The sequence below is a fragment of the Lycium barbarum genome, chromosome 7, assembly GCF_019175385.1.
Source record: "Lycium barbarum isolate Lr01 chromosome 7, ASM1917538v2, whole genome shotgun sequence".
NCBI classification, from domain to species: Eukaryota; Viridiplantae; Streptophyta; class Magnoliopsida; order Solanales; family Solanaceae; genus Lycium; species Lycium barbarum.
This window is the reverse complement of record NC_083343.1, coordinates 106053788-106069051: the sequence shown is the minus strand read 5'-3', so window position 1 is coordinate 106069051 and position 15264 is coordinate 106053788. Positions and strand designations below refer to the sequence as shown.

General features: G+C 36.6%; 1 protein-coding gene and 1 pseudogene across 1 annotated transcript; one reads left to right on the top strand and one right to left on the bottom strand.

The window, feature by feature from the left end:
- The first annotated feature begins 486 nt into the window (after positions 1-486).
- Positions 487-5360, top strand: LOC132603696 (uncharacterized). Its single transcript, XM_060316863.1, has 4 exons — positions 487-651; positions 3304-3392; positions 3559-3656; positions 4923-5360. Exons 1-4 carry the CDS (start codon positions 642-644, stop codon positions 5023-5025), a joined length of 300 nt encoding a protein of 99 aa, XP_060172846.1. The 5' UTR covers positions 487-641; the 3' UTR covers positions 5026-5360.
- A 387-nt stretch (positions 5361-5747) lies between these two features.
- Positions 5748-9499, bottom strand: LOC132601700 (tRNAse Z TRZ4, mitochondrial-like; annotated as a pseudogene).
- Between the last annotated feature and the right edge of the window lie 5765 nt (positions 9500-15264).

The following is a 15264-nucleotide window of genomic DNA, read 5'->3' as shown; positions in this document are numbered from 1 at the left end:
AAATAAATAAATTAGATATTGTCTCAGCTATGTATTTTCAACGAACTCTAACTATACCCATTAAACTTCTTCCTCTAGGTTCTTTGAATGTAATATATCATTGATAATTATTTGATGGCCAAGTATGATTAAATGATCCAAATGGGTAAGTGATAGTAAATTTTATGTTTAGGCTGTTCCTGTACTTCTCCCCCTTTTTTCCCTAGAAATTCATGCTCAGGTCATTTGCACTTATGTCCCTATTTTGTGTTGATCTTTAATTTTTGTTCTTCAAAATCGAACTTATGCCTAAAAGGGCATAAGTTACGCATCATAACATCTACAAGTTATTCCAGCGCCATTAAAGAACTTATGCCTCGTCTAGACATAAGTTGACAAAATTAAAGACCAGCCCATTTGAAGGACAAAAATTAAAGACCAGTCCATTTGAAGGAAAACCGTACAATCACTTCACAAAAGGGGCCTATTATCTTGTAACCCAAGTCCTTTTGGTCCAGCCCATCTAATTTCTTCCAAGTATTGGGCTTTCCAACTAAAGTCCAGCCCATAATTCTTCTTCGTCCGATCCACTATCAAATTTCCGGCGAGACGAAGTTAGTGAACTGCAAAAGCAAGGTTACGACGATCAAAGGTCTCCGAGAATGAGTGCAGGTGAATTTACGCTTCTGTCCTTCTTCTTTACTTTTTATACTCTCAATTTATATAAATACATGCATATATGTCACAATAGTACTTGTCCAATATATTAAAAATAGATGTCTACTTTTACATGTCCTGTTTCGAAAATCAAGAGATAATTTACCATTTCATACCTGTTTTACCCTTCTTATTAATTATTGGATTGGAAATGTCAAGAATTTGCTAGTGGCTGTACAATTTTTCAAGTATGTTTGATTGATCTTAATTACTTAGATGATTTATAATAACTAGGGGTGATATTTAAGGGGTGTGCCTAGTCAAACATGAACAAGTAAAAATGGACTGAGGGAGTAGGTTTCTTTGATTGAAAATAAATCTTAAAGAAGCATAATTTTTTTTATTTTTTTTTATGAGATACTTTGGATTATGGTTGTCTATGTAAATTTTGGCAAAGTATAGTCGGTCCCAAGCTCGAATAAAGTTGAGGGTTGCAAAAAGTTAAGGTTAAAAATATGAAGAAATAGATGATTTATGTAGTTATTTTGGGATTCGCATTGATGAAAATATTTGAGAAATGAATACAGAGGATTCATATAGCCAATCGCAACTAGTTTGACATAGGTTGAGATTAAGAAGAAATCAAATTGAATAGGTAATGTAGTTTAATAATTGTGCTTCTACCATTTGTTTGCTGACTCATAAGTGGATGCCAAGCTTTCTACTTCTCTTAGAGAGGGAGAAAGATGTATTTATAAACTGATATGATTAAAATAAATCAGTGTCACTGTTATTGCATTGTGTTAGATGGGTTTCTCTTCATTTTCGTCCTAGAGCTGAGTCACTTATCGAAATTCATGTCAAAGGGGATTAGATTATGTATTACGATTTAGGGTGTTTTTGGTGTAAAATACTCTTCAATTTGGTGTAGACGACTTCCATCACTTATAGGGTGTGTTTGGTATGACAGAAATTGTTTTCCTGGAAAATAAGTGGTTTTTTTTTACCTTATTTTGAGGTGTTTGGTAAGTAAGCATAAAATATTTGATAGTAATCTAGGCAAACACTATTGGTGTGGCGGGGTTTTTTTTTTTTTGGGGGGGGGGGGGGGGGGGGGGTGAGGGTGAAGGGTAGAAGTATGGAGGATAGTGGGGATGGGGTCTATGGGGGTTGAGGTAGGATGTGTTGGAGGGTGTGGAGGAGACAATTAATGTGAAATGTCACTTATGGAACTTGTTTTTTGTACTTTCATTAGGGAAGTCATTTTTCCTCATTTTTAAGGAACTTGGTTTCCTAGAGAAAATTATTTTCATAAATTTTGACCGACCAAACATGGGAAAATTGAAAAACATTTTCCGGGAAATGTTTTCCTCCATACCAAACACACCCATAGGTGTGGGTTGTTTTTCCTTCCATATATCTAAAATTTACTCCATATCACTTGCATTAGCAGTACTTAGGCAATATCGTCAACTTCTAATGCTCAACCTATCGAAAAAAATATATTACCACAACACTATGTCTCTCACTCTATCCTCCTCTTATGCAATTGCCATATATCACATACTTTTTAGGCTACTTTTTAATCTACCAACACTAAAATGATCCTAGAAAATGTCTAAGTCAAAACATTTTTCTTTATTCAAACCACACTCTGATGTTCTGCCTTTTCATTCTTCTTGGGTTCTTTGTGTATCCTTCAGAAAGCTTGGATAAATCATAGTGCAAATGTGCTGGATAAGTTTGATTTATATAACTGATTGATATCCGGAGTAAGTTGATGATACATTTTCAGTGTTTGCTTGATTTAAAATGGAAGGATTGTATTACAGTGACGAAGCCAAGAATTTTGCTAAGAGTGTCAAGAATCAAGATCTAAAAAATATGTATAAAAGTATATAAGCAAGTTTTACATACTTTGCATAATTTTATATATGCACAATATAATTCTTTTTTTCCGACGAAGGTTGTTCATGAATCAGGATTTAATTAACAATTTTGTATAGAAAGTAAGTTTTTGACCTATATACTTGGTATAATTTTATGTATACACAGTATAATTTTTCGACGCAGGGTGTTCAATTGACCATCCTTCACTATATGTTGCTATGCCACTGAACCTATATGGGTGACGTGAGAGTTTTTGCTTGAGCTTTGTGATTTTACTTTGTATAATTTTGATCTCTTGAAACAATTTGAAGGTAATTAGAATATTTAGGCAAATGGTTAGCCAGTACCATCTAGTAGATGATTGTCAAATATTTACCCACAAAAGGTTAATTTTCGTGTCTCTCCAATGCCACTAGAATAGAGCTCGGAATTCATGGGTATCAGCGTTATGTGGTCTTATTTGTACTTTTATGATCATAACCGTAACTAATTGTTTCCTCACTTAGTGTTTGATTTAGTGTAAGTGCCTAAGTGGGGGATCTTGTACTTTGTGACGGATTGCTTAGCTTTACTCTCACATGCTATTTATAGAATTGCGGAAATTAAAGTATTGACAAAAGGAACAGTTAATTTGTCTTCGTCCTTTCTCTTCACCCTCTGTTTCTTTCTCTCTCATCTTCTCTTTTGCCGGATTACCTATTTCCGTCACTCTTATTATAATAAGTTTGTCTTCTATAGACATTACCATTCTAAAAAAAAAAAGTTTGTCTTCTATAGGTGGAGCATTTGGTGGAAATAGAGGACTGAGACCAGTGCCACCTGAAAAAGGAGTTTTTCCTCTGGACCATATGCATTTATGTGACCTGGTATAATCCTTTCAAATATCTCATAATTTATTGGTTTTGGTATTGCCTTCTATTTTTCTCTCCTTTTTATATAAAAGTATAGTAGAAGGTTGTTGATAGAACATAATTTATCCTTTGCGTGGTTCATTCATTCTTGTTACTTATTATTCTATTTGGTTTGTTTTAGGAGAAGAAAGAGTACCTCAATTGTCTTAAATTCTCTGGGCATAAATCTGACAACTGTAGACACCTCTCTAAAAAGTACCTGGTGTGCCGTATGGAGAAGTAAGTCCATTGGCCTGATTTGGAAAACGCTTACATAGTTTTTTTTTAAAGTATGTGAAGTATATATAAGCATACAGCTTCCTATAGTCAACAAAGTACATGTTTTCTTGCCATACAGTATATTGAACCGTGTATTTTGCCCGTGAGTTCATACAACTGGCAAGAATGAGAGTTCTGCACAAGGCTTACATCTTAATTCTTTTTTACTTTTACACTATTTTCAATTTAAGTTCATCTCTACATTTTCAATATGTTCGAATTTGTAAAGAATATGCCTATAAGCTTCTGTATTTCCTATTAGTGTTATTATGCCTGCCCCCCCCCCCCCCCCCCCCCCACACACACACACACAAAAAAAAAAAGAAGATTGAGTCCCTTGTGGAGGACGATGGCAGATTATTTGATGCAAATTCATAATTTATTCTGATTTTCGGCATGCTTTCTGTCAATATCTCAAGAAAGCATGAACAAATGCAATGTTGTTGATTTTGATGTCTTGTAAGTAATCCAGTGCCTATTAGAGAAAGGGCAAAAAGGCCAGTTGCCGTTTGCATGGGTCGCATTTTTGCCAAGTTTTGGTACAACAACAGCAATTGTTCCTAGAAAAGCCAAAAAGATGCTACCATATGGAAAGAAATGCAGAAAGTAGAAGCAAAGGGTTTGGCACTCTCTTCTTTGACAAGGGAAATACAGAAACATAAAGTATAATTGTTTTGATCTAAGAGCAATTAGTTAATATAGAACCAAACCTATGAAACTATCTAGGGAAGGGACAGGAAGAATAGCATTCAAGGAAGAGATTCCCTTTTTTTGCTGGATTGCACCTTTGTTGGGACCCAAGCAGCATATTTAAGAAAATGGGATTACTTCCCAAACAAAATGAAAAGAGATCTCATAGAAATCTAACTTTGATTTCCTGCATTTGTGAAGATAGGATAAAAAAACTTCCTCATTCTTTTTCATTTTGCCTTTTTCCTGTATATGTTTCTCTGGAAACTTTTATCTCAACCAAGCTTCGCATCTTTTAGGGAAATAGAGCTAAGTTGTCTAAATATAACTTCAATTCCTACAGTATATTGGTGTCATGGTAAGTAAATACACACTGTATACCTTCTGGCGAAATGGTTTCATCAAATTTGTCTTTCGTATCTCCTTGTATTAGTTTATCTCCCACTTGTGCCCATAAATTTCCCGTCTACAACAACTTATCACCCTGTGTAGGAATTTAGGCAGTAAGAAATTTTTTATCTTATGAGCGTTTTGCAGGAACCTGATGGCAAAACAAGACATGTCGGAACTTGGCTTTGGCAAGAACTATGATGCAGAAACTTCTTCAGAGGAAAGGACCAACGGAACAATAGAAAAATGAAGAATGAAGAAGATCGTTAAATTTTGTTATTTTCTGGGATCCTTTTGAGAAGCCTGGGTAGAAAGTTATACATACAAGCTGTACTATTTTGATGTGACAACTTTCATAGTTGCTTATAGCAGGTCCTTTCATAAATGTAATGTTTTTTAACCCCCAAATCCCAACTTGGCTTCTGCATAACCTTCATTTTTTCAGCCTCCCTTTTTCCTTTTCTTCTTGTGAATGAATTGTGTATCCTGAGAGCAAAAGTGTATGGATAAGATAAGGAAATGCTATGATACATTAAAGATTGGACAGAAGTCCTATGCTATGTATAGTAAATTAAGTGTTCATTATATGTTTCGTTCATATCTGTTTTATTTCTGCAGTGCTTTGCATTCTTTCCTTCTCTAAATCAACATGGAATATTGGGAAGTTCCAACAGCACCAGTGGAAGCAGCTGTACGTTTGTAACACAGATCCTGCTAAATTTAGCTTTTGAGAAAGCAATTTTGAGTTTGATTGGTATTTAGTCGTACTCGCTTTTCATTTTGATCATCAATATCTAACTAAAGTATTTTTAAGATATTAAAATGTCTGATTGAAGTGTTTAGATCAAGGGGTGTTGCTTATGTACGAGATAATTGTACAAGATTAAAGAATCACTATCCAGCTATCAAAGGGTGTTGCTTATGTCATTCTACCTCTCTAAAAAACAAAAGAATTAAACACAAGTTTCGTTAACTTCATAAATGAACAGAATTTTGAGTACCATAACCAACAAAGGAAGTTAATTAAATTATACTAGAAAAATTTACAAGTCTATGAGGGCGCTCATATAAATGCTTGAAAAAGGGGTTCCATAAATAGTGTCATTTAATAAGCTTCTGTAGCAGCATTGACATCATCAGCTTCATTGACAGCCATTTCATCAGGAAATAGGAGCTTAATATATGGAAGAACACTTGGAAGCATGGGCAGATCAGCTAACACTCATCAGATCAAAAGCAATGCATGCTTTGTGCATATATGTTTCATCAAATACTGGAAATTTAGGGCACCTTTGGCTGAAGTGAGTGAGGATGACGCGAAATGCTCCAGCAGCATCCCCTGCCTCAACAGCTTCTTGCATTGTGCTATGATGTTTTGCTATAGCCTCTTCCACCATGCCATCTTCAAAGGTAGCCTGTGGCTAAATGACACACAATAAATATCAAAATGGACGATTGATTTGGGATAGAAGAACAGGACTCAGCGAAAGATATTTCAATGAATTTTAGAAACATGCTTCATGTATGAGAACCGTTGCTCCACGAGAGGCTTCAACCAGTTTTGGACAAGGCCTAATGTCACCAGAGTAAACAAATTTCCAACCTGGTATTTTCTTCCCAAAACATTAGTCCTATCCGCAGACATTAGGACGATCCCATAAGCTTGTGGACAATGAATAACGGGAACACTATTTAATGCCCTCAATCCTACTTCTCTAAGCATGTTTTTTAGCCTGCTCGCAGTCCCATTAGCATCATTGTCTTCATTTGACTCGAAAGCCTCCCACGAAGCTTTTGCGGTATCCCTACAATCAAGGAGCTGCATATCTAGTTCCTCGAGCAATTGGTAAGAAATTTCTCAAGTTGCTGAGTACCTACGACAACTAAACGTTCATGGGGAGTTTCACCGAGCAAATCACGTCTCCAAGCAAGAATTCTTGCAAGACCCGCATGATGATCTGCATGAACATGTGAAATCCAGATACATCTTAAACCCTTCACAGCTTCATCAGCACCTTCAACACCAACTCTGTTTTGAAAAGAGCACATTATATCAGTTTAGGCAAAATACTATATGCTTATGATAGGCTCTTATATTAATGAACTCCCACTTCACCTTCTTTTTAGTTGTCCCAGTGTTCCTTCACCACAATCTAACAGAATACTTCCCTTTCAGAAAAGATTAATAAATATAGAACTAACATTTCGGTATTTAGAAGGCTGCGATGAACCAGTTCCGAGAAGAACAATCTCGATATCCTCTCTTGATATACCTTTCAGACAACAAGGTAATCCAGTTTCATGCAACAATGGCTCTTCAATTGTTCCCATGCCATAGCTAGGTAATATGTTCAGAGGCACTTATAATTTCTGGAATTTCCGAAGTTAACTCATTTAAGATTTCTGTCCGACATATAGTAGCAGGAACACCAGAATTGTCTAATCCATGATCCTTGTATGGAAGAAGATGGAGCTGTTCCAGAAAACAAAGTTCATTATAAGAAAACCAAGCATCAAAGTGAATAACTTGCATAAGATAGATGACAGTGGATTTTATGGAAAATATATCTGTATATGTACATTCCAAAGCAGCTCAAGTTAAAATTGGTATGTACTTTCTTAACTCCTTTTTTCTTTTGATAGGCAAGTTTTTTTTTTTTTTTTTTCACTGACATAGAAGCAGCAATTATTGCAGGTTCTAATTTCAGGTCAAAACCATTTCAACCAAACTAAATCGATTCTCTCACCTTGAGGAGGTCCTCCGCATAAATGATCTGACATGAAGTTGAAAGAAACAACTGAAAAGAACAAAATTAAAATAGCTGTTGATTAGGCCAACAAACCCATGGTCAAGTCATTATCAGGGGTAAAGTATATTGCTCATCCAAACAGAATTTCAGTTAGGTATACCTCCCTCGGGAACTTTGAGACTGATGGTAAGCTCTTCAATTACTGAAGAGACCAAAAACCTGGACCAGGAAAGAATTGAGGGCTCAAGTAGTTAAGTCTTGCAGCAATTCTCGAACTGGAATTCAGAATTGGAATCTCAATATTCTTCCTACAGATGACCCACAAGAATAATAAACATATATAACTCTATAAACTGGAAACATAAATTAGAAGAGAAAGCAAGATATGCAGTTAAAAAGAAGAGAAGCATTATAAGGTACTTACGGTTCATGTCTTGCCATTATGTGCTGGGCTTCACCAAATCTGGTCATCCACTGCTCATACGCAGTTGTATTTGTTACTGATGCTGGCTAAGATGTATCAAACAATTTACTTTTTTGCACATTTCAACGGGTTGTTCTGATGAATTCGAGTGATATGGAGTAAGACTGTAAGGATGATAACTCTTTCAGATGAGACACTGTTGGACAGTCAACAAGGAGCACAATAGGACCGGGAATGGAAGGCTTCATAACATCACAAGGGTGAACCTGCACGGTGACACAATGCAAGCAAAGCATCGAGAACTTAGTGAGATAGACTATCAGTTCCAAGGTAAACTTTGAAAAGAATCTTTCTGACTTACTATGATGTTTTGGTGATCTGACTCCACTGGATTCCCACTTTTCAATTGACGATATTTTGGCCCAGGTTCCAGCCCGAGAGCACCGGCCTTATCTGGATGGAACTTCCCTTCGATCTCCGGCAACTCACAAATATAAACCACCGAAAGCTCACCAGGATTTAATGCAACTTCAGCTATGAGTATCATCCATTGTGCTTGAAGGTCTTCTGCTAAATGATTACGATCAACTAGTGGAGCATTTGGCTCGGAGGATCCTTCATTCATTGAGCCACACACTTTCGAGCAACGTGGTGGCAAGAGAACAACAGATATTTTGATAACTCTATCATTAATGGGAGCAAAAAGACGATCAAACTTCCTTGAAGTAGCATTAACAACTTCATCTGATCCATCCATATGGAGAATACTATGTATATGACCCATGGCAGCATTTGGGATGAATGATTTCATTGCATCGACCAACAGATAGAGATCCGGAGGGCCCCAAACATTGACCTACAAACTAATACTGTAAGTGGTATCAAATTTTCAAATACCATTTACAAACAGCAATAAAACAACAACAACGCCTCAATCACAAACAAGTTGGGGTCAAGTATACGAATCTTGACTGACCATTTATATCCATTTAAATTCGAATTGTTAACTTACTAAATATAGAAAGAGACACTCTTTTTGGGACAAACCAAAAAGAAAAGTAAGACACTTAAATTGGGATGGAGGGAGTAGCAAATAATAGAGAAAGCGTAACATAACATTAAGAGCAAACTAAAGCAATAACCGAAGCACAAGAAACAACAGGTAGTAGCATAAATCTAAGGACGATAAACTATGAGAATAATGCTAATACAATCTACCCACAAAGCCTATCCCACGGGAGAGCGAGACAACTAAACTATCTTCGAACCTTCTATCCTAATCCGCGACCTCCATAGTCTCCTGTCTAAGGTCATGTCCTCGGTAAGCTGAAGCTGCGGTATGTCCTGTCTAATCACCTCTCCCCTATACTTCTTTAGCCTAACCTACCCCTTCTCATTACGGTATCCACACATCTCATCTTTACATGCTTGAACCATCTCGCTTTCCTCATCTTGTCCGCCACAGAGGCCACTCCCACCTTGTCCTGGATATCTTCATTTCTTATCTTATCTCTCGTGGTATGTCCACACATCCACTGCAACATTCTCATTTATGCAATTCTCACCCTCTAAACATGAGAGTTCTTAACTGGCCAACACTCTGTCCCATATAATATAGTCAGCATAACTACCACTTTATAGAACTTACCTTTAAGTTTTAGTGGAACCTTCTTATCACACAAGACTCCAGAGACAAACCTTCAGTTTATCTACCCCGCATCAATGTGATGTGCGACATCATTGTCGATCTCCCCATTACCTTGGATTAAAGACCCCAAATACTTAAAACTTCCTCTCTTAGGGATGATATGTGTATCAAGTTTCACTTTTACGTCCACCTCCTACGTTACATCACTAAGCTTGCACTCTAAGTACTTGATTTTGGTTCTGCTCAGCTTGAACCCTTTCGACTCTAGGGTCTGTCTCTAAACCTCCAGCTTAGCATTAACTCCGCCACGAGTCTCGTCTATCAATACTATATCATCTACAAATAACATACACTATGTTACCTCACCTTAAATGCGACACGTCAATTCATTTATCACCAAGGTAAATAGGAACGAACTAAGGGGTGATCCCTGGTGCAACCCCATCACAACTGGAAAGTGCTCTGTATCTCCTTCCACCGTCATGATCCGGGTTTTGGCTCCATCATACATGTCCTTAATCGCTCTAGTGTATGCCACGTGTAAACCTCTAGCCTCCAAGCATCTCCATAGAACCTCACTTGGGACTTGTCATAAGTCTTTTCTAGGTCAATGAACAATGTAAGCATGTCCTCTTACTTTCCTATATCGTTCCACCAATCTCCTCACAAGATGTATGGCTTCAGTACCAAATAGGTATGAAATGTATTTCCAAATTAGGAAAGCGGAATCACAACAGAGCTATACTACCCTTATAGTGTCCGTTGGAACAATAAGAGAACCACATGCAACACACACTTGGGGCTCACTTTTTTTTTTTTTTTTTTGATAAGGACGGAGGGAGTATTTGTGAACTCCGGCCATTTTGTTGTAATAGAAAAAAATCATAGTTAAGCACAACATAGTTAATACAATGCACTGTTTGGTTTCCGATATAAAATTCCGCATTACTAATATAACATTTGGTTTCCGTAATAAAACTCCATATAACTAATACCTACATAACTGATATGGGGAATTTATGCATTATTTTAAAGGATAAAGGATGCGCAATAAGAATATGTGTATTAGCAATAACAGGATTAAGCTAATTCTTGACTTGGTTATCTCAGTCTTTGAATATGATTCGCGCATTATTATTCAACCAAATCAATTCACCATATAATAGTCCATGCAAATATCATTATTGCATAACTAGCGCACGAACCAAACGACCCCCTAGTGTTATTTAGGGGTGGAAACTTGAAAAACACTTACTTCTCCGGCGTTAAATAAAAATCTCCATTGGTCAAAAAAGAGGAGGACAGAGGGTGATGTATCTTGTGTATCCATGCCATTTCCTAGGATCTGTGAAATTTAAAGAATCAAAAGAAGTTCAATTTTTCTGAGGTGTGAAAAACGAAGGGATTAAAATAACAAATTCGATTAGATTAATGAACGCATACGTTAAAGGCATATGTTATAAGGACACAAGATGTTTGTCCACGCCAAACATCCTTACTGTGAAAAATGAAACAATTAATACTCTTATGAATTCCGTGAATATCCTGACAGATTCAGTGACTACCAGAAATATTCAAAACATTATTATGCAAAACTAAAAGAAAGGAGAAAACTTTATGCTTTGTATTTTCTCAGTACATAAAAAAGGTTTAGCAAAACACCATTGCACATACTTGCTACAATATTTGATTACCAGGGTTTATGCTGTTATGAATTGCTGAATCTCTTGACACATATAGTGTATACAAGACATATTAAAAATGTTAAACTACAAAAACTAACACAAAGCAGAAAACTTGTTTTTTTTAATAACTGTGGTGTCTGGGTCAACTTGTATGCACCTTGACCAATTCCAAGGAATACTTGCCACCTCCACCTCCACCAGCAATAAGTACTAGGTAACTCCGTCCACAAAGGTTCACCTAGTGTTTTTGTCTCTGGTGGGATTTAAACCTAAGACCTCATGATTCTTGACCACTAGGTCACACCCTTGGGTGCCCAAGCAGAAAACTGAGTTCCTTGCATAACATTATACTTTGCATTTTCTCAGGGTATAGAAAAAGATCTCCAAAATCATACACATTGTTATTCTATATTGAGTAACACCCGGTTTAATTTCGCACAATAAAAATATACTTAGGATATAAAAGGGGGCCAAAAAAAAAAAGTAAGCTTTGGCAGGATACTCATTTATCTAATTACAACATCATGTTCAGATTGACTAAGATGATTTTTGAAGAGACTTGTATGTTGTTGAGTTTTTCCTTCTTATGTGGAATTGGATTAATAAAATCTAATCCAATTTGGATCAGGCCATTTTTGTCCTACAATTCTCTATATATAGGATCAACTTAGGTTTTATTTTCATAGCACAAGAGTGAATTCATAGCAGCCATATAGAGAGAAAAATTGAGAGAGAAACGCAGATTTTTGCCAAAAATTTTCTGCTACAGCAGTCCTCTTCAAATTACGTTTCCCAATTCGTTAACCGTTGGATCGTTCTCAAATTTAAACTGAGAGTTCTCAACATCTGGTTCTTCGATTTCAATGGTGGAGATCAGATGTTGTAGTCTTTAACTCCAGTTTTTGAGTACGAACAGTAGCTCATTTTTGGGGTGATTTCTCTCATTTCTTCACTAGTTTTGGTGCTATCTTTTATGTATTGTCACTCCGTGCTTGGTGTTGATGTTGTAGCCATTTGGAGAATATCGTTGTAACTCTTGTTGATTATAGTGGAGCTTTTGTGGGCCGGAGATCCCGTGGATGTTTCCTCTCCACCTTGAAAGGGTTTTACCACGTAAATTTGGTGTCTCTTGCAATTGATTTACTTTTCTTGCTTTGCTATTTTTTTGTTGGTATAGTTGTTGTCCGGATTTGCACTTGTGCTAGTGTTTATTGTCTTCTCTTGGTTCAAATAGTGTGAGAAATTTTGACTTGGGTATTTCTTCCGTTGTTACCTCGTCGTGCAAATTGATTATTGCTTGTTTCTTTCCAACAAAGTGCTATCAGAACTTGTGGTTATATTTGGTTGTATTGATCGTCTATTTGAATGATGGAGGAAAATATGAGCAAGATGATTTATTTAAATGGCAGTAATTACCATATTTGGAAAAGCAAGATGAAAGATCTTCTATTTGTCAAGAAATTGCATTTACCTGTGTTTGTTTCTAAGAAAATTGAGTCTATTGAAGATGAGGATTGGGAATTTGAGCACTTACAGGTTTGTGGCTATATTAGGCAATGAGTTGAAGATAATGTTCGAAATCAGATTGTGAATGAGACAAATGCTAAAATCTTGTGGGAAAAGCTCGAGACACATTATGCTTCGATGACTGGTAATAGTAAGTTGTTCCTAATGAAACAATTGATGAATATTAGGTATAAAGAGGGTTGTCCTATTTCTGATTATTAAAATGATTTTCAGGGTGTCCTTGATCAGCTGTCTGGAATGGGTGTCAAGTTTGATGAAGAAATACAGGGACTTTGGCTTCTTAATACTCTGCCAGACTCTTGAGAAAATCTTCGAGTTTCTTTGACTAATTCTGCTCCCAATGATGGTGTAACTATGGAATATGCTAAGAGTGGTGTTTTGAATGAAGAGATGAGAAGAAGATCTCAAGCTTTGTCTTCTTCAACTTTACACTCCGATGTTTTAGTTACTGAAGACAGGGCGAGAAGAAATATTAGAGGTCAAAATGGAAGAGGCAAAAGTAGGAGCAAGTCAATATCCTCCAGGTACAAGAATCTTACATGTGACTGTTGTCACTTGAAAGGGCACATCAAGAAACATTGCTACAATTTTAAGAGAGACCAAAAAAAGCAAAAGAAAGAAAGCGATAATGAAAATCGTGTTGTTGTTGTTGCTGAAAATGATCTTCTTGTTGCTTGTGGTAAAAATGATATCAATTTTGTTTGTGATGAGTCTACTTGGTTTGTGGATTCAGATGCCACTTCTCATGTCACGCCAAAGAAGGAATTATTTTCTTCTTATACTCTAGGTAATTGTGGAATGTTACAAATAAGCAATGATAGTGAGGTTGAGGTATTTGGCATCGGCACAGTTTGCTTGAAAAGTAAGAATGGTTCAAGGTTGGTTCTTAACAATGTCAAGTATGCTCCAGATGTCCGTCTAAATTTAATTTCTGGAGGAAAGCTTGATGATGAGGGTTATGATCAAACCGTTAGTGGTGGCCAGTGGAAGCTTATTAGAGGTTCAATAGTTGTGGCTCGAGGTAACAAGATATCTGACTTGTACTTATTTCAGGGCTCCATTTGTGGTGACTCAGTAAATTTGGTGAAGAATGATACTTCATTAGAGTTATGGCATAGAAGGCTGAGTCATATGAGCGAGAAGGGGATTGATAATTTGGTTAAGAAGAATTTGCTTTCTGGAGTGAAACAAGCAAAGTTAAAGAGATGTGTTCATTGCTTAGCTGGGAAACAGAAAAAAGTTCCTTTTCAGAGTCATTAGCCTTCAAGAAAGCTTGATTTGCTGGAGTTGGTACATTCTGATCTATGTGGTCCTTTTAAAGTAAGATCTCGTAGTGATGCACTTTACTTTGTGACTTTTATTGATGATCATTCTCGCAAACTCTGGGTATTTCCTTTGAAGTCCAAGGATCAAGTACTTGATGTGTTCAAGACTTTTCAGGCCTTGGTTGAGAGACAGACAGGAAAGAAACTAAAATGCATCCGCTTAGACAATGGTGGTGAATACATTACTCCTTTTGATAATTATTGTAGACAGCAGGGTATTCAGCATCAGAAAATTCCTCCAAAGACTCCTCAGTTAAATGGTTTAGCAGAGAGGATGAACAGAACTTTAGTCGAGAGGGCTACATATTTGCTTTCAGGTGCTAAGTTGCTAGATTCATTTTGGGAACAAGCACTCAATACTGCTGCTTATGTTATCAATTTATCTCTTACTGTTGCTTTGGATGGTGATGTCCCTGACAGAGTTTGGTTTGGTAAAGATGTCTCTTATACTCATCTGAGAGTCTTCAGGTGTAAGGCTTTTATGCATGTTCCTAAGGATGAGAGGTCAAAGCTGGAAGTTAAAACTAGGCAATGTATCTTCATTGGTTATGGTCATGAAGAATTTGTCTATCGTTTCTAGGATCTAGTTGAGAAGAAACTTGTTAGAAGTCATACTGTTGTGTTCTTTGAAGACTAAACAATTGAAGATTTTGACAAAGCTGGGAAGGTTGGTTCTCAGAGCAGTGAGAGCTTAGTTGATGTTGATCCAATTCCTGTAATTATAGCACTTGAAGAAAATATTCAAAATGATGAAGCTCAAGTTGATAATGAAGATAATGATCATATTCAGAATGACCATTATGATGTTGTTGATACTCTAGTAGAAGATGATGTGGTTGGTCAGCAACCAGCTACTATTGATGCTCCAGAGACTTCTCTAAGAAGATCTACTAGAGAGAAAATACCTTCATCTCATTATTCTCCCAATGAGTTCTATTCTCCCAATGAGTTCGTACTCTTGACTGATGGGGGAGAACCTGAAAGTTTTGATGAGGCCATGGATAGTGAAGAAAAAGAAAGGTGATTTGAGGCTATGCAAGATGAGATTAAATCCTTGCATGATAACCATATATTTGATCTCGTTAAGTTTCTTAGAGACAGAAAAGCTTTGAAAAACAGGTGGGTTTTCA

Excerpts from the sequence above, each read along its gene's own strand:
- LOC132603696 (XM_060316863.1), top strand. Across the intron at positions 3,393-3,558 it reads ATATGCATTTATGTGACCTG|GAGAAGAAAGAGTACCTCAA; the intron begins GTATAATCCTTT and ends GGTTTGTTTTAG. Across the intron at positions 3,657-4,922 it reads CTGGTGTGCCGTATGGAGAA|GAACCTGATGGCAAAACAAG; the intron begins GTAAGTCCATTG and ends AGCGTTTTGCAG.